Raw genomic sequence first — 23,404 nt, 5'->3', positions numbered from 1 at the left:
TAAAAATATTACTCCGCCATATATTATTATACAATATATTTAAATATAACTCTGTTCAGCCTTGATGTTTCTAGACGCTCTGGCATCCTCCATCAGCTGTGCCGGTGAGTCGGTGACACGGCGCTACTAGCTTAAAAATACATGTGAAGTTCGCGGACGTAGTAGCTAAATCTGTCCCTGGAATAATTATTTTTTTCAGCAGATATCTTAGTTACAACAAGATTGAGCTAGCAAGGCAGTTTTGTGTTTATATGTGTGGTATTTATTCAGTTTGGGAAATCCCACGATCTCTAGAAAGCATTAGCGTAAATTGGCTGGCTGACTCAACAGGGACTAGAAATCGTTTCTGTTGCTAGGTCGTTACTAAGGGTCGGCCTACTTGCTGGAGTAGTAAGCTAGGTTTCATTACATAACAGTTTACTGACGTGACTGATTGTTTTCCAGTTATTAGTCAGACCCCATGTATTTCCAGGGAAACGGAGATAACACTAGCAAAAAGTTTTTTATTTTGAGAGCGAATTGCCCCACAATATGAATACATTTTGATTATATCTTTTATTTTGTTGGTAACCGTTGTAAAATCGCAATATTACACTCGAGGGTCAGCTTCACCCTCTCGTGTAATATTGCTGAAGTGGGCGGAGCCTAAGAACCACAGTTTTTTCAGAGCACAAGATACCTGGCAAATTTGAATGCCAAAGAGGGAACTCTGGTCAAAATGTAAATAAAAAATATATTTTTTATTTTTTCATTCATTCTTGACCATGGCATGATGTTGGAAGGTCAGCAGCTAGCTAACTAGCTAGATAGCTATAGGCTAGTATGGCTAGTTTCAACTTGGAAGGTCAGCTAGGCTAACTAGCTAACCTAGATAACTTAGTATTTAGTTTTATTTAGTTGTTTATTTGACAGGGACAATGCGATGTGACATTGTTACACTGAAATGTGAAACATGCAATGCATATTGGGTTTCGAGCTAAAGCTAATTTGCGACCTCTGTTCCTGAATGCATTTTTTCAGTTGGTAGCAGCGCGCTAGGCTTCATAATATTAGCTTCCTCCTCTCCGCCCACTGATGTTTAACTCGAGCAATCAGATTATTTCTGCCTCCAGAGCAGAGAAATGTTTGTAGAACTAAATCTCCAATCTGCTGCCTGTCACTTTTACAAAAACCAGGGAGGCCAAACTGATTCCTATACAGTAAGCAGCAGCCAGACTTCTTCCCACGGTCAATCCTGTTGTGGGGCTTTAGGCTTTAGACCCCTAACCCCCCCCCAACACACACACACACACCCTTTACCCTTTACCCCTTGGCCCCTGTTTAAAGACTCAGCACGTGTTGATGTGCATTGACTTATTCCCTACTAAACTGATCCCCTCTGATCCTTGTGTTTTGCAAGCGCAAGTAAATCCTGGTCCTCCCACTGATATCCTCAAGAAATAGATACAGCCTCTGTTGCTGGTTCAGCCTGAAACCAATTCTTCATCACTACTCCCTGTTCTTACAGCCATTCTACTGCTTGTTCCTGACAAATCGGTCGTATTTGGGTTATGATAGTGAAGAGCCTGCTGTCACCAAACACAAGTAATGCAACACTGTTAGCCCAGTGCTTCTGAATTACGGGCTATTTGAATTATTTAACTGACACAATGAGGCCCAAACAAGAGCAAATCCATATATTATAGTCAAATGCTAAAAATTAAAAACCAAGATGTTCAACTTGAAAATTCATGACTTAACCAGTATTAGATTTGTGTGCGTCAGGTCTGGCCACTGTTACTCATAAAATACTAATAATCTGCATGTATTTTTACTGTCATTTCAAACCAAAAGAGATAAGTATAGCAAGATGTGTTAATTCTTTCTATATATAGCAGAACCACAGTGGACGTCACACCAGACATTTCCAGAAACCAAATATATCTCTGTGCAGAATTAAGGTCAGGTACATTCCCATTAGCTATAGAAACAGGAAGTTTCAGCCGTCTGCTTTGAGAGAAATTGAAAATGAAATTGATTTGATGTTTTTTTTAATCCTTTATAAGATGAGCTGAGAAATGTACTGTAGGCTATAGCAAAATCACTTCTATTTCTACTAACTTTCAATAAGATGATTATGAAAGACTTGAGATTTACTTCATAAAAGGTGATTTCTGTGTGACACCCTTGATGTGTAAAACCTGGGGAAAAAGCAGTGTACTTTGATTGATACATGAGTTTGTTTGGGAATATGTCTGTTATAAATTAACTGAACCCCGAGCGCATGAAACTAAAACATCATGGCTGTATGTGTCTGTTTATTATGTTTATTTTCCTCTTTTTTTTGTTATGTATACCACTTCCTGAAGGCAGATCCCTACATGTAAATACAATTATTCCGATTCTGGTTTTGCTTCCGGCATTAAACACCAAAACCATCATCCATCAAACACTAGCATGTTCTCCCAGGTCTGGACATGAGATGCTCTTTATCACAAACTAATCTTACAAATGTATTGGCACTGACAGTTAACAAGGGGTTGAAGAGTTGCATAAGAACACCTAAAGCTGATTTTGCTTGTGGTACAGTTTGCTTTAATGGCCATCTTGAGAAAATCTAGCAGTGGCTTTTCTATTGGGTGATTCCTTTAACTGCCAAGAATGTGTTTGTTGTTATATACAGATGTAGCCATTGTAGAAGTCCAACTTTTTATTGCATGTTTGGTGAACTAATGCTGCAATTTTGCTCCATCCAAGAGAAATTTTTGCTCTCTTTCCAGCTGTTGCACAACCGGCGGCCTTGTAACTAGCAGGTTGAGAGACACTAGACTTTGTGTTACCACATACTAATTTGGTTCTGCTGCATAAAACCCAGGAAACAATTGTCTGCCATACCAATGTAGGATAAATATAGGATAAATGCATGACATGGGAATTCTACAGCAGTAAACACACTGATTATCTGTCTGTATGAAACCATTCTCAAGCCTCATCTATTGTTGTAAAATACAAGACCCACACACATTTAAGTTTTGTGTTTCCATTGGCTTTTTTATTGTGTCTCACCACTGGAATTGATACAACCCAAGTAGCTCCACATGGCATGAAGTTCACTGCATAATGGACACGTTTCCCATACGCAGTAAGAAATACATTACATGTGACAGTTTTCCCACCAGAGCAGCAAGTGGATTAGTATATCGAGGTCCCAAATCAAATTATCCAGTATAGCAAAGGAATAGCAGACATCCAACCGATCTTTGACATAGACATTTTCATTAATTACAAACCCACTTCTTAAAAGAGCCCTCATTTCAGTACCACTCGCACTCTGCAACAGAAATCAAACATGTGCAGCCCTTCCATATTAGAGTAACATTCAACAGAAATAAAAACTAAAAACTAACTAACGCCTTTGCTCTACAAACAGGCTAAAGAAGGCTTAGGTGTCGAGAGACTGAAGAACGGATCACACTTTGGACTTAATACTTTAACCTACATGCTTCACTTCTTACACAACTCCATATTCTAAAACCCTAAACCTTTTGGCTGCCAAAATAAAAGTGACCGTCAAAATGCCCCCTGCTTCGTTCAGGGAGCGGCTCACTTCTGGCCTGCAAAATGCTTGTTGAGGATACCCTTGGCGGTGTCCAGGGCGTCTTCGGCCGGGACAGGGATGTGAGGCGCGATGCCGGCGCCCTCCCAGGCCGGCCCGGCGGCGGTGTCGGAGTGGACGGTGGGGATGCCCAGGAAGATTTCGCTCTCGCCGACCTGGAAGGTCTCGGGTGGGTGGGATGTCCCGGCGGTGGTCTCGCCGACGATCATGGCGCGGCCGAGCTTCTTCATGATGTAGACGAACTCCTCGGCGGCGCCGGCAGTTGCTCCGCTGGTCAGGATGATCAGGCTCTTCTTGGTGCCGTACCTTGAGCCTGAGGAAGAGGAGGAGAGGCAGGAGAAAGAATGTTAAAAAAGGGAGGCGAAGATGTGATGGGGGAGATAGTGAAAAGGGAGTAGGAGAAAACAGAGTAAATAGGTCTTTCTCAATTTGCGTTCTTGTGCGCTCTTGTGTCCTCCATGACGCATTTGACGTAATATCTAATTGCCAAAATACGATTCCAAAACAAAAGAGTGCCAAGGACAGAGGATGGGTAAAGATCCTGTAAGTTTACCTCCCAACCGCGGGTCTATTGAATGGCGACTTGAAAGAACGGGAGACCCCAAGATTCATTGCGAGAACGGCGCATTACGCCAAATAGCACTATAATCTATTAGTACAGAGCTGGTTGAACACCTGTGCGTCTTCATTCATGGTGCAACTCAAGCACACAGTCCATCTCAAACTGTAAAGATGCTTCTTACATTCTTGCGTTCTTGAGAGGTTTGCTTTCTCCAAGATAATTTTGGCAAGAATGTTCTCCACAAGGACACAAGTATCGACTCAGAGTTCTCGTATTTGATAATCACCTAATGTGTTAAGAGAAAGGAGGTGAAGGTGTTGCAGAGGAACAGTCGCAGGTGGTCATGAGACCTGTTAACCGTGATTAACACACTTAGTACGATTTCAAAATGAGAGAACTGGGTTACGGCCCTCAGTCAGAAAATCAGAATGGTTGTTTAGCCCACAGGAACCATGCCCATGCTCCACAATGCTCAGAGCGTATTTTATGCATTTATGTCCTGCTCGGTACGACCACCCTGCCTAAATGCAAATAGTAACAGAATGCTAAATGTATATATTGCTGTTGTCATGTGAAAACCTCATAACTCCAGTTTTGATGATTATTTAGTTTAACTCCAATTGACGGATGACATGCTCCTCTGTGGGTTTAGAAAATTCTAGGACCCTTGGCTTTATGAGACCATTTCAAAACCCCATAGGATAAACTAATAAATACATGGTGTTCAATCTAAGAACAAGCCTGCTTTTCTTAATCACTGCAAAGTTGACATTTTGGAGATACAAGTCTTTGTCTACTCTAAGTCCAGCACTGTTCCATTGTGCTGAGTGTGAGGTCCTGTTGTCCCTGTACTGTGTATGACAGTACTTCACTGTACTGTACTGTGACCTGGGTTGTGCACCAATGCCACCACAACAAATTCCCTTACATTTATTGTACTTGCTGAATAAAGTGATACTGATTCTGGCATAATTTGATTCCATCTAGAAAGACCATATATCTTTGTTAGAAGCCAATACCCAACTGAGGTTACGGAATACGTACCTTGGTTGTGGTTCATTCTGTAAGACATATGAGTAGAATACAATAACTTGATTATTTTTTATTACCAGTGAGTTCAGTCATGGTCCAGAGCTCCTTGGTGGTGCCAGAGGGTCTGTGATGCAGCTTGTCCAGCAGGATCTGCTTGTCTCCGTCAAAGAAGTAAGAGCAGAACCCAGCGATGGCTGTCGTAGGACCACCAACGTTGTTCCTGCAAATACAGTACAATTAAACAGTCAAGGTATAGAAATGATCCATGTTTAATGAAGTTTTATTTAGTTTATTAAAGTTGTGTTATTTTATAGTATTTTTATTCATATCCTTTGCATCTTCACTCTTTGTTCTACTGTCTACAGCTTTATTCATTGCTGCTGCAATGACCCAATTTCCCAGCGGCGATCAATCAAGTTCATCTGATCTGATCTGATCTGATCTGATCTGGTCTTAGCTGTCTGTGAATGTAGCTGAGATAAGTAAGAAGTTACATTCAAAGGATTTTGTTGCGCAAATCATGGGCAAATTGACACTTTTTAAAGCATAGTAGGTAAATTAAGTCCTGGATGGAATCATCAATAAAATAATTTCTGAGCTTTTACTGACATTTTAGAGACATTGAACAATGAACTTCAGGCAATGATTTGTATTCCAAAATGGATATATGGCATTTTTGACTTGCACTGCGAGCAGGTTCACCCACCTGAGGTCGATGATCAGAGCATCGGTGTTGACAATTTTGTTCCAGACGTGTTCAACAATAATCTGAGCGATAGCCTTGACCTCCTCAAAGTCTCCGAACATGTCGAAACGCAGGTAGCCGATGTTGTTCTCAAGCAAATCGGTGTGGAAGGAGACCTTGATCAACTCAATGAACATTTCTGGAGAATAATCCTGGGAAGAAAGATGAGCAATAACAGACAATGGAGCTGAATGAACAGATTTGGACGGACTTGCATTGAAAGCATGACCAATATGTGTAATCAAAAGTAAATAATACAGTGAATGATTTTTGGTAATAGAGTTTACCAATTTTTCCACATGCATATTTCATATTTTGAATAACTTTAGTAATAGTAATATGACCTAATAACATTAAGTCATATTACAAATTTAGAGTATTACAAATATGGAAATAATTAGGTTTGCCAACTGATTTTGTTTTAGATTAATATGTTAAATTAGAACAACAAAATAGTTTTACATAGACTTTTACACAGAATTTTTTGCCACTACACAGCAAAATCACCCATGGTAATTTAAACAGTGTAAAAATCAACACTATGCCACTATACCACAAATTCACACCCATCATAGTTAAACATTGATTGGAATCAAAATTTGTTGTGTTTGAGCAAAATGACCAATCATATTTGTGATCAAAATTCAATTCAATGATCATATGAAATGGATGAAAATGAGGGTCTCACCATGGGTGGCAGGGCCGGGGTGTTGCTGGTGGTCTTCAGGCTCTTGTCTCCAGACAGAGTATTCAGATCAGCGGAGAGCTTCGTCTCCAAACTCGCCTTGGAGTTGACCATGCTGTACTCGCCGCTCGCCAGGAGCCCGTTCAGTTTCCCTGCAACATCGGCTCCGACGGCCTCGAAGGCGTAGTTCTCAGCAATCAGGGTCGCCGATCCCTCAATGATGGCTGGAACTTGGGCGCGGAGGTTGAGGATCTTGATGGCGGTAGCGAGGGCGTCCTCGGCGTTGACCTCGACATCAGGAGTCACACCGGTAACCTCCCAGGTGGAGCCGGTGATGGGGTTGATGGACTTTGCGGTTGGCACAGTAACGTAGAAGTCGGTTTCGCCCACTTTGATCTTGTCGACTTTCACGGAGCCCCCAGCGGTCTTCTCACCGACGATGGTGGCCCTCTTCAGGTTGCTGAGGCAGTAGGCGACATCCTCGGCGATACCCTTGGTGTTCTTGCTGGTGAGGATGATGAGGGGCTTGGTTGTGCCATATCTCTCCCCCAGCAGCGTGGACATGGACCACAGCTCGGTGGTGGTGTCAGAGGTACGGTCGTACACACTGTCGATGTGAATCAGAGGCTCGGCTTCGGTGAAGTAAGACACAATGTAGGGGACTCCTGAAACGTCTCCGCTGCCAGTGTAGCGCAGGTCAAAGATCAGAGCAGAGGTGGGCAGGATCTTATTCCAGACCAGGTCCAGCAGCAGAGAGCCGATCTTGTCTGCCACCTCCTCCCCGAGGATGTGATCGATCCTCAGGTAGCCGATGTTGCCCTCCAGGATGTCGAGCTTGATTGAGGTCTGGAGGACGGCAATGAGCTGGTCGGGGGGCAAGGGAGGCAGCTGAGGGACAACCACGGGGACATAGTCCGGCTCGTGGGAGACCTTCAGGCGTGGGTCGTTGATGGTGCTCTGGACACCTGAAGTGAGGACATTAGCCAGGGTTTCAGGGTCCGGGATGCTGAGGATCTCTGTGTTGCTGCTGGCTGCGTCAATCGCCTCTTGCATGCCTACCAGCTTCTCTGGAGAGCAGTAATTGTCCATGAGGATTTTTGCCATGTCTATGATGAGGCTGGGGGGAAACGTGGCACGGACAACAAAAACATTGCCCAGAAGGAGTAGAGATGCTACCAAAAAGAGAGCCTTTGCCATTTTGTTAGTTTGTTCAGATAGACTTGAGCGGAGGGAAGTAAATGTTGACCAGCAGAACCTCCTTCTGCAAAGAGGTTCTTTGTCAAATGACTCTGTTTCGGCTGTAAGGTTTCTGTTAACACACACATAAGAGGATTTGCCCCTCAATAAACCTCTAATCGTATTATCCTGAGTGCTTTTGTAAGACAATAACAAGCTACAGTAGCCAAGTAGGTGTAGCAACAAGTAGGTGCTGCCGAAGATACAGGTCTTAAATTTACACAAGAGATTTTGAGTGCGTATTTAAAGCTACCTGTCAGGTAAAATTTGTAACTGACAGAAATATCTGGAAAGGGATTACGGCTGGTGGAAATATTCATCCTGCTGGGATCACCCACTGTGCATTTACTAAGTCCGTCTGTGTAGGTTTATAAGAGGAAGAGTCACCGATGTAGGATTTGTGCCGAGAAAACAAAGGAGATTTCACACATTTCTAGAAGCACTTGTATCCTTTTAATCATATTTGCAGAGGAAGACACTAGAATGTTAAAATATCTTGTGATGTTTGAAGTGAAGCTATATATTCATGACTGCTCAATTTCCAAAATTAGGTGGAAGTTCATTCTACAGTGTGAAAACCTTCATTCATTTGCGAGCCCTCCCTTTCCAGCTCAGTCCTCATGGTATGCTAAGTCTCACTCAGCACCATTTCTGCAAGCTTAGAGCAAAAATCTCCCATTCTTTCCTTTCTTACCCTGGCTTTCTGGTTCACCCATCCCAAGGCATTTTTTTCACACAGCGAAATGAAAAATCACATTGATCAATAAGTCATATAATTCAACACGAGAGAGAGTTGATGTGTGGCCTGCTTGACAATTGTTCATGGTCAAAGAGGAATGTGCGTCACTGCCTGTTTTCTGCCTATTACTCCATTTCTGTAAAGTAACTCGAAATAATTCAGAGACAAGGAGTTCTGTATTGCTTCACATGTGGTAAATATTTTATTGCAATGAAGACAGTTCAGTAGGTGGGGGCTGTTTCTGTAGGAGAAGTGAACAGAGAGATTAGTTGTGGGTTTGTTTGGTACTTGCTCCCTCTACTGTCAGTTTCTGTCCCTACTCATGCAGAGAGACATGATCACAACAGATTGTAAAGACAGGCAAACAAAGAACAGCAAACATAAGTTGGGGTTTTGATTAAATGTAACATGATATTCTTAAATATTAAAGAAATCCCAGAATGGAATAAATAATGAAATATCCAAAATAATCAAATACATCAGCATGCATTTACCTTTTGATATCAAACCTGTTTTTCTCACAAAAATATGGGTCAACAGAAAATGTATCTCATAATACATTTGGTATTAAAACATGTCATCAAAGGGAATAACACAGAAATGTAATCATAAAAATGTATAAGCCACAGACTGATGGATTAGTCAGACAAAAAAAAAAAAAAAAGGCAACTCAAATGATCACAGTTTTAAACTGTTAGGTTGGGAGATGCTTTCCAAGCTAGGTTTCTACATAGGCTCAGCAACACAAGGGATAATTACATCACATCATTTGTATTGAAAATATGCAAGGAGGGATTTGTAAGGTGCCCAAATGAACAAAAAAGTGCAATCAATAAAATGAAGTCATCTAATCTAATCTGATAGAGGCCTTCTTCATTTAAGAATTAATTTACAAAAAACCCCCATAATTGAACAATTAAATGACTAAATAAAATGTGCAAAGAAAATCAAATTCCATTGCAAGCTTTACAGACTGTTTTATATAACTGTGGTCAGGGAGGAACCTCCATTTTATTGGCGGTAGACCACATGACTGGCCAATATGTGATATTGAATGAAAGGCCTCAGTCTAACCTTAGTACATGCGCCTCTTAAAACTGTTTTTTTGAAATTTAAGTGGTAGTTAAACACAGGGCAAATGATCAAATAATTTTAAAGGAAATGAGAATAAAATATTATGAACTATTTCCCTTGCTCTCTTGTCTGCAGCCTTGCCACTATGATTTTCTGCGCTACAGACAGAGCGCTGTTTGCCTGTGCAGCAACATGAGGCTCAACCCCTGAAACACTCCACACTTTCCCAGTGATGGCACTCAAAACAACCTGGTTAGGGATGGAAGCATACAGGATACTGTCCACAATCTGATAGGTGCCACTCGATAGAGACCCTCCAATCGTCGGCTCTCCAACCACAGTGGCCCGATTCAGGTCCTTCATGGTGCGGGTGAATGCTTCGGCCGCGGACCCTGTCATATGACTGGTGAGGATGTAGACATCTTTGGAGGACCCATACCTTTGACCCTTGACCTGCGGCAATGTCATGACCTCCGTCATGGTAGTTGTGGTGCGGTCGAAGACAGTGTAAAGATGGCGCAAAGGTTCAACATCAAAGAAATAGGTGCAAAGGAGAGGAATCGCTGTTGAATATCCGCCCGTGTTGTACCTCATGTCGATTACGAGGGCGTCAGTGTTTACTATCTTGCTCCATACTAATTTGATCAGCTGAGGCCCAATGGCTTTCACCACCTCGATATCCGCCATCATGTCAAACCTTAGATAGCCAACATTGCTGGGCAGTACCTCTATTTTAAACAGAGCGTCGATTATGTATCCCACTTCTTCTGCCGTTGGGATCTTTGGGACTTCATGAAGGGACTCAGGCTCGACGTCACAGTAGAAGACATGGAGGCGGTGATCACCTGAAGTCTCTTGGAGATCTCCCGTCAACTGAGACGCCAGAGATTCAAAATCAACCACTGACCGGTACGATCCCTCAGCCCATTTGCTCAAGAGCACCTTACTGACCTTTGTAGCAACTTCATGGATTGCGTAATGTTGTTCTAACAGTTCCCCTGTTCCTTCTATGAGAGACCTGAGCCCTCTGTGGAAGTCTATGGTCTCATGAACGTGGTCCACAGCTTCCTCAGCTAGCACAATAGCATCAGGGACCACACCTCCTCCCAGCCAGCATTCCCCATTGTTGTCTATGAAGTTAATGAAAGGGACAGTGATCACAATATTTGTGCCCTCTACTTGGAGCGTCTTTGAGTGCATCAGGGTACCGGATGTAATTTCCCCAATGACTGTGCCACGATGTAAGGACTGCATCAGGTAAGCAAACTCTTCTCCGACGCTTGCGGTGTAGTAGCTGGTTAACACGTAAACCCCACGCTTGGAGCCGTAGGTCGGACCTGTAATCCCGGGCAGAGAGCCATGCTCCGTTGTTGTGTTCTGAATTCGGTCGTATATTGTGAAGAAGTGATGTTTCTGTGAGGTGTTCTGGAGATAGGACAGTATTAAGGCTAGGGAGGCAGAGGACCCACCAGTGTTGTAGCGCAGGTCAATGATCAGATTATCAGTGTCTTTGAGGGGCTCCCACACCTTTTTAGCCATGTGTTCTCCTAGTTTAGCCGCCACAGACGACTCAAAAAACGTGTCAAAGCGGAGATAGCCTGTATTGCCTTGGAGGATTTCCACATTGAACACCCTATCTACCAGTGCTCTTAATAATGCTGGATCATCTGGAACTTTGCCAGGCTCCGAGTCCTCTATAATGGCAACGTTGTCTTGTATGTGTTTGATGGTCAGTCGAGGGTCTTCGGACACAGTCTGGAGCTCTTGGTTGAGTTTGACTGCCAGGTCCTCCTCAGATATGACTGAGAAGAAATCTGTAGATTCCAGTTGGTGAAGGAGGGCTGGAACTCTGTCGGTGAAAGCATAGAAGCTCCTGATGATATCCGAGATGCTCTGCACAGCCTTGGGAATGGCACTCCTCACAGCCAAAAGGGACTTGGCATTTCCGACAGCTTCCATGGCGATGACATTGACGGATGGAGAAACGCCGCTCACTTCCCAGCTCTGGCCTGTGATTGGGCTCACAGATCTTGCCACAGGAACTGTTATGTAGAAACCTGAATCGCCGATCCTAATCTTCTGGACTTTCACCGACCCACCAGCAGACCTTTCTCCAACTATGATGGCCCTCTTTAGGTGTTTTAACGTATACGCCACTGCCTCAGCAGCACCCACAGTACGTTTACTAGTCAAAATAATCAAGTCCTTTTTCTTTCCATACCTTTCTCCCATTGTGGACGACATGGTCCACAGCTCCTTGGTTGTATTAGAGGGCCTATCATACACAGTGTCAATGTGAATGAGGGGCTCAGGGTCTGAGAAATAGGAGATTATAAAGGGAACTCCAGATAGTTCTCCAGCCGTGCTGTACCTCAGGTCAAAGATCAGGGAGGATGTGTGAGCGACTTTACTCCAGATGTTATCCCTCAGCAGCGAGCCAAGCTTCACCATTGTCTCCTCCCCGATGATCCGATCTATCCGCAGATATCCCACGTTATTTTCCAGGATATCCAGCTTCACTGAGTTCCTCACCAGCCGGATCAGCTGGTCTGTGGGGAGGGATGGCAGCGCCGGCGGCATCACTGGGACAAAATTGGGCTCGTACGACACAGTCAGCCGTGGGTCGTTCAGGGCCCCCTGTACCCCAACTGTGAGGACAGCTGCCAGGGTCTTCCTGTCTGAAATCTGAAGGATTTCTCCGCTGTTGATGGCCTGTTGGATGGCCTCCTGCATCCCAACCAGGTTCTCAGGGAAGCAGTAGTTTTCCAGCAGGATCTGGGCCATGTCTAGTACCAGGGCGGGCTGGAATGATGAGCTGGCAGAGAGAGTAAAGAGGAGAAGCGTCGCCAGGAGAGCTGGAGTGTGTCGAACTGCCACCATTTTCTCTACCATCATTGATGGAAAAAGGGCTATTTCCTACTCTGTCTTCTCTTTTACCCGGCTGTCTTGGTTCATTTGTCTGTGTAGAGGGACAGTGGCTTTTGTTGGAGAGGGAATGTTGTCACGGTTTTTCGGACAACAACAACATCGACATAAGAGGCTTTTGTCCCCAATAAACCTTTAATCGCATTATCTGTGGTGCTTCAGCCAGCAGACAATAGCAGACAAAAAAAATGACAAATGGGAAATGCAGTTTCGTGGCTATTGTCACACAGACACACTACATATTTGAGTTCCTAGTTTTCTTTGATTTCTCATGCATTTGCTTTATAACATCTACTTTTGTCAGAGGGACTTCTTGAGATGGACATATTTTACTAATGCATTCCATTACACTGGAATCAAATTTGGGCTGGAATTACAACCTGCATTATTTGATATGTACCTAAATCTGAATCTGAATGAAATTTTCACCATGTCCTATGAAATTCAGCCTGATACCTGCCCCTATTTTTCTTTAGACTATCGAAATGAGGTGAGGGTATGTATGAAATGTGTTCAGGCCGATGTGAATCTTTGTGAATCTTTGAATCTCTCTCTCTCTCTCTCTCTCTCTCTCTCCCCTTATGGCAGTGTATTGCAGTGCTGTTGGTGGTTTTAAGGGGTCATGTCTGGGTCACTCCACTGATGACATGATTACACAGTTTGTGGACACGTGGTAAAGCCGTCTTAAAACAGAGTGCAGGATCAAAATTGGGGAAAAAACACACACACTGTTAACATTGATATGAACTAGGGGTTGATTTTAAAGCATTTATCTGGATTGGATGTTGAATTAGGTACTTATTTATTTCTCTTGCTTTGTTATTTTGCTGCAGTATTGTTTCTCCTGCCTGGATTTGAAATATTTTTACTTCAAATTATACCTTTCCAAAGTGTGGCCTTGTAGCAACTGATAATAACTGTCAGATACTGTTATAATGCACCATGTAATAAATAAAATTTCCCTCAAAATAAGTAAAAAGAAAAAATTGCCAGATAATGTGTAACATCCTCAGCTGATATTGTACTCTACTTACAAAGTTAAACCCCTTATTATTAATAATTGCTGGTAAATTTATGACATTATCAGGAAAAAAGTATTACAATATTTGGTTTTATTAACTTTTTTGCTCATTTACAGGGCAATTTTACTACATTTTTACAAGTTATTACATTATCCAGCATTTAATACATTATCGGTTGTTACAGGCCTTTTTTTGATTTACCAATGTCAAATCATTGAAATAATAAAAAAATATATTTTAAAGTCCACTGGAATATGATTAACTGGTTTGGTTCAGTTTGTTGATCTTGAACCTGACATCGGCAGTGAGTTCACCTCATGATCCCCATAAGACCTCGATCCAGAATTATCTTCTCTATCCAAATCTCTATCCAAATGCTAGACGGTGCTCTGCTAATCTTTACTTCTTAACTTTTAATAACCCCATGCCTTACATAATACAATCCCCTCTGCCGATTCCCTGGGCACCAATCAGGACCTTGCATCTCATTTGAAAACACACTGTTCCCTCATACTTTGTCCACTGTGTCAAATGTGAGAACAGTGTCATGTTAAAGGAGTTTTTGATGTTGAAATCCCTGAACTGAAAACTATCTTGAAATTGTTTGGTCATCTAATCAAACAAACATAGCAACCAAACACGATTAGCAGATTGGAGTTTTAGTTGTACAAACATTTCTCGGAAGCAGAGCTGATCTAGAGGCAGAAATAATCTGATTGGTTGAGTTAAACCTCAGTGGAAAGAACCACAGTTTTTCTGGCTAAGTAGCTAACATTAGACTGAAGCCCAGTGAAAAAGACAAGAGGTAAGAGAGGAGGAAGCTAATATTATGAAGCCTAGCACTCTGCTACTAACTGAAAAAATTGCAATCTAGCCATACTAAGTTATCTAGGTTTGCTATTAGCTAGCTGACCTTCAAGTTCAGACATACTGGCCTAGCTAGCTAGGGAGGTTAGTTAGCTAGCTGCTGCCCTTCCAACATAATGAATGCCATGGTCATGAATTAATGAAAAATAAAGTCATTCAGTTTTGACATTTAGCTAACTTGCACTCCACCCCTTGAGGTTCAACTCAACCAATCAGATTATTTCTGCCTCTAGGGCATCTCTGTCTGCCAAAAAACAACAACAACAAAAGTACAAAGTAATTCCAGGAAATTTTGAGCTGGCTCTGATGTCACAGGCTCTTGGTGACAATTGGAGATCGTCTTATGAGGCAAATAAGCCAACTGAGCCAATTATTTTCGTGGCTTTCCAAAGGCACTAAAATGGGATTGCTTGCCTTGTTATTGCCCCTATTTTGAGACGAGAGCTATTTTGGTTTTTCCAGGAAGGAAGTGCAAGTGTCTACATCGTCTCATCCCCTCATTTGTCTTGTCACAGAGGTTTCAGCACTGATAAGGATGGGTTGAAGTCATTGACTTCAAATATTTACAAAGCTGACGTAGTACATTGAGGTGAAATGTGAGTGCATGCGAAAACATTTGGATTGATTAGAATAATTTAATATATTTTAACATGAGAGAACTATTAATATATATATATTTTTTTTTTCCTTCATGTGATGTACAGACAGCTCTATTGGCCTCCTAGTAGGCTAACCAGGTGAAACTGGAATACATGGTTAGATTTGGTAATCACACAACCACAGAATTTAGCAATAGTTAAGGCTAATATACCTTTAAAATAATAAAATAATATTTGCTTTATGACCTTATGAGTTGGATACCTACATGAAAAAGTTACCAGGTTTGCAATTCACTCTTTTCACTCTTTCCATGCTCCTATCATGTATTAACCGTAAGTTTAACGGAAATTCACAGGTAGGTATTTGCTATGCTGGTATTTGCTATCTGCTGTGTGCCTGTGTGAACAACATACATGCAGACATTATACATGATTCTTTTTACTTTATACAAAACATACATTAAGATAAATAACAATCACATAAAAGTTAGTCAAAAGTGGCGTAAATAATTTGACATGACAAAGTGAAAGGCTAAAAATGAACAGTAAATGAACAAAGTTAAAGGAACAGTACAACATTTAAGTGTGGTCACTACACAAGATCCAGAGGTAACTATTTAGTCCTTATTTTTCGTTACCTATTTATAATCGCCATTTTGATCCCTTCAGAGCAGGCAACTAACTTTTTTGTCCAGGGAAAATTCAGTAGTCACTTTCCCTATTTTACCAGCCAATTACATTTTTAAACAGAATAGGACCTTCAAGTGTTGGTTGGTTATCTTCAGAAGTTACCAGCATTTGGCTCTGGTGTGAGATTTGCTCATTTATTCTTTCTTTCTTACAATTGGCACAAAATAAAAAGTGTGCTCTGACACTAAACTGTTTTCACATTAGCATAACTCTGTATGTAACACAGTAACACAGAATTATCCAAACCATTTCTCTCAAGGGTGAAGCAATAATGCAGCAGCAATGTAGCATGCATGTACTGTAAAAGTTGGATATATACAATTGCCATATCTGTATATTACAGTGGAAAACGAAAGCTTGAATGACAGGGATTCTGAGACTGGCTTCACTTATATTCTATAACAATTTTACATTTGCCAGACTTATACTTAATATAAACACAATGACACTTACAATAGTAATGTACAGATTTACATTAAGACTAAATATTAGCAGTAGAACAGCCAAGATTCAGTGACTCCCTACCACTGCCAACAGGTCAGTTTTACCCCCTAACATTTTATTGCATTAATTTTTCATAAACATCTGAACAATCACAGTACTAACTACTGAAGGGAATTAGGGCCACATGTAAAAAATGTATTCAAGTCTAAGAATAAAGTCAGAATTCTGAGAATAAAGTCAGGACTTAGAACTCTGACAAACACATAATTCTGAGATTCTGATTTTTTTTAATTTTTTTTTTTTAGAATTCTGACTTTAATCTTGGAATTCTGAGATTCTGACTTCATTCTCACATGCTGCTGCTGCATATCTAAAAGAAGCAACATCTGTTATGTTTAAAATAGAAAAGGAAATCGTTACATAGAGCTTTTGATTTTAATAGCCTAAAGATCTGCAGATATCACCCTTACCTATAGCCAAAAAATATCTGAAACTCTTTTTGCTTTACTTTTTGTTTCAAATTAGTGTATTGCTAAATGAACAGTAGTTGAAATAACTAAGCAAATTTTAAAGATTTATAGGGTCATTATTTTTAAGTGCATCTGAACAATACCAAATATTCTGTCTGTTGAAATACAGTAGGTAAAAATACTTGTGATATATATATATTTTTTTTTATCAAAGGATGGGTTTTACCTTGTGAAATGCTGAATAACACTTTTTAGAGAACATCTAGGGACCCCATTGGGAGCCGTTTGAGGAAAGTCATGTACATTTAAAAAAAAAAAAGAGGTATAAATGACCTGTTGGTGGTTCTAATGTGATGCTGCGTTCCAGAGATGTCAGGAAGTCGGAAATTCTGACTTATGGGGGAAAAAGCAATGGAAGGCACTTAAAGTCGGAATTCCAAGTAAAAAATAGGCAAGTTTTCCTAATGCTGAGGTTTCCGAGATGCAGTTATCTGACATCATGTAATACACTAATTGCAACACAGCTTTACTTTTCACATGCTTATAATCCTTGAAATACACTTAAGTCAAATTTTCATCATTGCATGAACTTAAAGTCACAATCAAACAGCATCTTGCTTCCTTAATGTGATGTATTTCCTGTTGAAACAGGATGTTGGGGCGGGACATAACACAGTGTTCAAACTGTTCAAAAATTTGTAATGGTTATATTGGTTGGAATTTATGTATGCCTACTGGTACAGTATGAGGTCACCATTAAATATTTAATGTTTCCAGGAGATAAAAGTAATGGGATTTTGATATAAAAATACAAGAAAATAAAAATGTTCTTTTTTTTGGCATTTATTGTTAAATATGTATAGATCATGGCATGGAAAATTAGCTAACAAGGTGAAAAAGTTATTTTTCATTTCATTGTGACTTTAAATCTATCAAAAAAAACGTGTAGTAAATGGTTAAAACATAAATCTGAAATGTAAAGTTGCACTTACATTTGCTAACGTTCAATGCTAACTAGCTTGCTAACGTCAGATATCATCGACATAACATTAACTGTTGCATGGGGGAAAGTATTTTATGCTCAGCAAAGAAAATCCATGTTTCTCCTTTTTTTTCAAGCTGGACCATCGGAACACACAGAGGCTGGAATTACAAACTACCAGCTGGGAATTTCCCGACTTCCGACAGTGAATGAAACGCAGCATCAGAACCGTTGCAGTCACCACCGCTACCACCGAAGCAACCGACCCTCTCTAACTACCTGCATCCACACTCTGCCACCCTCATCTCTTCATACAGGTATCGTATGGTGACGCGACCGTTCTCCCGGTACATGACCGTGATGGGGTCCAGTTTGATCGGGACGCAGCACGCCATGTTGGCCTTCTTGGGGTTCCTGATGTTGATCAGAGTCTGGATGAGGGCGTGTTTGGACGGGGTCGACTCGTCCGTCAGCGGGTGGTAACACAGGCCGCGACACTCGAAGGCGTCGTATTCGGGCGGCGCCAAAATCCAGCTGTCCCAGCCGATGTCTCTGAAGTTGACTTTGAGCGAGGTCCGTCGGCAGTATTCCCTCTCCGCCTTCCTCCTCTTCCTCCTCGGATGCAGAGCTTCAGGGACCTCGTTCGGAAGCTCGTCCCCTCCGCTCCAGTCGGTCCCCGAGTACAAAATGGTTTCCTCCTCGTGGAGAATCATCTCTCTCAGCTCCTTCTTCGTCTCCCTTTTCCTGCCGCCCAGGTCATCGGAGAAGACGATCAAAGCCGCCGAAGTGTTATCTCCGACGGACGCGCTCACGTCTAAACAGTCCGCTCCACCTTCAGCGCCGCAGTCCTTCCTGTCCACCAACACGTCGAACGCACTCGCTCCGCGGCCTGATTTGACCCAGCTCTGAATCGCCCTCGTCACATCAAACGACTCCCACGAACTGTGCGACCCGGTCACCTCTTTCCCGACCAGTAGGTGGGTCGTCGTGGGTTCGAACTCATTGTAATCCACCTCGTAGACTTTGACAGTGGCCTTGACCCTTGACCTAGCATCCGGGAGGAGGAAGAGCCGTAGCTCGGCAGTGGTGATCTTCTCATGGCAGGGCATGCTGACATTGAACAGAAGTCTGTGCTTCGACTTGGTGCCGTTTGTCACCGAGTGAGTGATATCTGTTGGAGAGATGTGGAGAAATCATGAGAGTTATTTAACAGAGCGGCTGAGATCCACGCTGTCTGATGTGGGCTTAGAAGCCGACATCAATACGGATGTTTTAAGAATGAAGTCACCGATATTTTGTGACGATATTCAATCTTTTCAACCCCAGAAATGTATTCTTTGCAGGACGGAAAAGCCTCTTAAACAGAATTTAGACCATCGTGTGACACTAAAACTCTCCACTGCACCTATCCAATTTCAAATCCTCAGGCTATTCATCAGATCAAACTTATGCTTTAAATGAAGAATTCATTTACAAAATACCTTATTGAGTAATCAAATTAATAAACACAGTGTACAAAGAAACTCAAATTTAACTGCAGGTTAACAGACTGTTTTTCTGTAGCTGTGGTCAGGGAGGAACCTCCATCTTATCAGAGATGGACGACACTGACTGCCGGATATCTTGTATTTAATAAAAGGCCAATATTGGCCCTATATATTGATTTAACCCTTGTATGAAGTATAGGTTTAACTATATAAACTATACATTTAGCAGGTAGGGAGATCCTCATATGCTTGTCAATTCTATGAGTGCTGGGATTACTGGGAGAAAAGCACCCAGTTAGAAAGGTGAAGAGTTATCTTTATTAACATGAAGTATTTCCCCCGGCTACACTGCACATCGTCACACAAGTCACACTTCTCTCCTCTCAGGTTAAACTCTTACAGATGTACCTTGGACGGTGAAGCTTCGTATGACATCAGACTGTGGGATCGCGGTGCTGTTGGAGGCATACTTGTTGTAGAGCTCCATCATGAACTGAGGAGGGTAGATCTTGCTGTGATCCTGAGGAACATCTGACAAGTTGAGTTTCCTCAGAAAGCCCTCCTTCATGGTTCCCAGGAGGCTCTCCAACCTGGAGTCCGTGTCTTCCTCCTCCAGGAGGTCCTGCTCCGACAGCCGCGAGTCGTATCCTTCAGTCGTATCCTCTCTTCGGCCGTCGTTACTGAGAGGTTTACAGCTGCAGGAGCCGGTGGAAACCACCAGACTCAAACACATCTGGAACAGAAATGTCCTGGAGCTCTGCATTTTGAAATTAGATTCTGTCTAAGCCAATCACTGAGCTGGCACAAACTTTACCTTCTTCTACGGGCTTGAAAACAGACTTTGGGACGGCAAGGTTTGAAAATGGAGATCCCCCATGCAAGGGCCACAGTCCCGAGGTCCGCTCCCATGCTCCCAGAGTAAACAGGGGGACTTGTGTCAACCAAAATAGTAGCCCGGCCGTGCTTATCTCTGCCATTGATGCCTTCTTTTAGGCTTTGTTATCATTAGAGGGCTGGCTGCTAATGAAGACACTGTAAACACTTGACGGCGATAATGAGGGAGACACTGGAAACTGTGAGGTTACTGACAAACAGACATCTCCATAAAATGTCTTTTCCCAGCTTGAGGGTGAGACTTGGAGGCCAGCGGAGAGCAAACTGCAGACGCTCTAAGTAAGAAATGCATTCAGCACATTGCATTCTTTGCCGCGATCATCGCTGCATATTTCTTACAGGTCAATGTTTTTGTTGACTCGCATCCAAGTTTCGAAGCATGCATCATTGCACATCATGTAACTGCTTCGGATACCAAAATGTGCTTTCGAAAGGGTGCAATGACATCAATCACTTTGATCACTTTAGAGGTGCTGATACTGAAAATAACAGCTTTGATAGAGGCCTTGTGCTGCCTGTCTGACGTGTTTTAATTTATTTGAACCTTTATTTATAAGAAATATCTTGTTTTCAAGAGAGATCTGCTTCAATCATTAAATATAATTTACAGCCAGTACAGAGTCATACAGTACAGTACAAAGTCATAAATGCAAAAGTAGCACTGTGCATTAGAAATTAGACATATCAGTGCACAGATTACGGACATTTGTACCCAGAACTGTGTAAATCTTATTATCAACATTTATCATATTAAATGTGATCAGTTCTAGGAATTTACAGTGGTCAAATAACATCTATTACCAATTAAAATCACCAAAATGCGTGCATAAATTTAGAGTGGGTTTCATGACTAAGTGGCATGAAAGTTGAAAGAATTTGTGCCATCTTCAGCTCTGATTTGACTTCTGCACCTGTAAAAGCTGATAGTACTGAGGATGAAGAATAGTTAATAAGTAAGTGTTAAAATCTGAGAGATCTTAGTTTTTTAAAATTAGTTTAGAACAGACAATGGAAAACCTTTATGAACTGGATATAGGTTGGATCACTGTTGTGTTAGAGCAACTGATGACAGAAAGTGTTGTGGGTTATTACTTTAACAGACTGCTATTTAAGAGTGGGGTTGCTGCTACTTCCACTGCTAGTCTTCTAGTTAATATGTAGTAATAAATGTGGTCAGGCACATAGCAGTTATGGGTCAATGGTCAAACCAAATCAGTTGCCAGATCAACAAAAGCCTTTAGGGAATCTATTAAAGCTGATAGGCGTGAGAACGGAGATTATTTCATGCCACGGCCAAGAGGAAACAAAGCTCGGGTGGTGGCAGCCTCCGTCCCTCCATGTCCTGTGTTTCCTCGATGGGCTGGATGGCGGGACTTGGCCCCGGGGCTCAGCGGGGGGTCCGAGCCCACAGCAGAAGCCAATGAGTCCGGGGACGTTGGCCTGAGTCCGGGCTATCTCGCACTTTCTCTCTTTCACACAGTCACTCAGTATTTGGTTCATGCCGGGTTTCATAAAAATGCCTTTATTGTGGCCCTTTCATGCTGTTCGCAGTTCCTCTTTATGGAGTCAATCAGCGATGAAAGGCGACGACAATATCTACTGGCAGGGAGACAGCATGTACTGTAGGCACGCAGGAGGAAAACCAACACACTGTAGCACTGAGAACTGGGCTGAGAAAGACTGCTGTGAAACTTGTACTGGAATGAAAAAATGTGCAGAAATAGCCTTTTAAATTAAATTAGGATTCAACAGTTCCTGATATTTTTGTATTAAAGCTGGCGATAGCTGATATTCAACATCTTAAATTTTTTCCATTTTCATGCCAAATCAGAAATAAAATTAGAAATATTCAATGTTTCCCCCTGAGTTTTCTTCTCGTCAGGGTGGAAAAGCCTCTGAAGCAGCATTCAGAGCATCATGGGACACTAAAACTCTCCACTGAAACCAGACTGATGAAATCCCACCACACCTGTTCAATGGTAGTGAAACTCTGGGATACATTACTGCCTTTAAATGAAGAATTAATTTACAAAAACACATAACTGAACAATTAAATGAATAACTAAAATTTGCAACTACATTCAAATGTCATGTCAGGTTTTCTAGACTGTTTTTGTGTAGCCAATAAAGGCCAATATCGACCTGATATACAGCAACAAACCAGTATATCGGACAAACTCTAAATTATATATGTATATCTATTGTGTATTTGTATTTACGTGCTGTACTATTGATATATGATACTGTATATATCAAAAGTACAGATAGTATAGCATCCTATGAAATAAAAAATACTACAAATATATATATATATCTTTGTCTGTATGTACAATTCAGTTTATTTCCATACCAAGCATACATTATGTCTATGATTTGTTAAAGCACACATCATATAACTGAGTGACAAAAAGCCAAAGTATTCAATACACTTAACTCATACAATCATGAAAGGGTGGATACAAATACATCCGTTTTTAGTTACTGCAGAAATCTACTGTACATCTTACAAACTGTACATGTCATTTTGGATATACTTATGTACTGGAGGTAAATAATGACAAGCCACAGGAAAGTAATAATAACATTTCTGAATGAATCCTTTCAACTGTTGCAGAATGGACAGTAGGTGGCAGCAAAGCACCATTTTTCCTCTGTGGGAACAACCAGGAAACCAAGCTACAGCATGTTTCTATTACATTTATTTCTCAGTATGTGTGTTCATCATCACCATTATATACAATATATAAACAAAAGACTATTGAAATACAGTTTGAAGATTACCTCTCATGCCTGAATAACATTTCTTGTTGATATACGGGAGACGTTCAGCTACAATGATGTGACTCTCGGAGAGACGCATCATCACATATTTACAAAACAGAAATACCATTTAGTTGCATTAGTAACTATTTACATGACAAGGGTTGGTTAGTTCGGTAGGGTGTGAATGGGAGCGTGCTGCAGTGCAGGCTCCACATCCAAAACCCTGTTGAGTCTGTGAGTCAGTGTGCAGTTTATCAGTTTATGGCAAAAGTCCAGTATTCAGTTCTGAAGTCTGCAGGACTGAGGCGAGCAGCGAACACGATACAGAGGATACTGGTGTCAGAAGGTTTCAGAAAACTGTCAAAACACAGACTGTCTGGAGCTGAGTTCATTAAAAAAACGGACCCAAAAGGGTGAAGAAACCTTTAAGGGTTCCACCTGCAGGGCTGCAGTCAAGGCCGCCTGAGCCGAGTCCGAGTCAATTTCAAGACCGAGTTGAGTTCCAGTCTGGACCAGGTCGAGTCGAGACTGAGACCAGAGAAATATTGAGTCCTATTCAAGACCAAAATAGGCAAGAGACCATGTACATGTCT

The 23,404-nt window shown here is 41.7% G+C and overlaps 3 protein-coding genes across 4 annotated transcripts; all 3 read right to left on the bottom strand.

Annotated features, from left to right (window-relative positions):
* Positions 1 to 3,395: 3,395 nt before the first annotated feature.
* On the bottom strand, positions 3,396 to 7,816 carry rbp3 (retinol binding protein 3). The gene is made up of 4 exons (XM_071912495.2): positions 6,623 to 7,816; positions 5,896 to 6,086; positions 5,267 to 5,409; positions 3,396 to 3,908 (listed from the first exon to the last, which is right to left on the bottom strand). Exons 1-4 carry the CDS (start codon positions 7,814 to 7,816, stop codon positions 3,583 to 3,585), a joined length of 1,854 nt encoding a protein of 617 aa, XP_071768596.1. The 3' UTR covers positions 3,396 to 3,582.
* A 1,960-nt stretch (positions 7,817 to 9,776) lies between these two features.
* On the bottom strand, positions 9,777 to 16,020 carry irbpl (interphotoreceptor retinoid-binding protein like). Its single transcript, XM_071912479.2, has 2 exons — positions 15,971 to 16,020; positions 9,777 to 12,483 (listed from the first exon to the last, which is right to left on the bottom strand). The coding sequence occupies exons 1-2, from the start codon at positions 16,018 to 16,020 to the stop codon at positions 9,777 to 9,779; spliced, it is 2,757 nt and encodes a 918-aa protein (XP_071768580.2).
* A 1,922-nt stretch (positions 16,021 to 17,942) lies between these two features.
* On the bottom strand, positions 17,943 to 20,063 carry gdf2 (growth differentiation factor 2). Of its 2 annotated transcripts, XM_071912496.2 has the most exons (3): positions 19,969 to 20,063; positions 19,563 to 19,903; positions 17,943 to 18,838 (listed from the first exon to the last, which is right to left on the bottom strand). In XM_071912496.2, the coding sequence occupies exons 1-3, from the start codon at positions 20,061 to 20,063 to the stop codon at positions 17,943 to 17,945; spliced, it is 1,332 nt and encodes a 443-aa protein (XP_071768597.1). The 2 variants fall into 2 exon arrangements, with proteins under 2 accessions (XP_071768597.1, XP_071768598.1); XM_071912497.2 differs by lacking the exon at positions 19,969 to 20,063 and having other exon boundaries at positions 19,563 to 19,917.
* Between the last annotated feature and the right edge of the window lie 3,341 nt (positions 20,064 to 23,404).

The sequence above is a fragment of the Centroberyx gerrardi genome, chromosome 20, assembly GCF_048128805.1.
Source record: "Centroberyx gerrardi isolate f3 chromosome 20, fCenGer3.hap1.cur.20231027, whole genome shotgun sequence".
In the NCBI taxonomy this organism is placed as follows: Eukaryota; Metazoa; Chordata; class Actinopteri; order Beryciformes; family Berycidae; genus Centroberyx; species Centroberyx gerrardi.
Note: the sequence above shows the minus strand (reverse complement) of the source record. Positions and strands in the feature narration are given on the sequence as shown.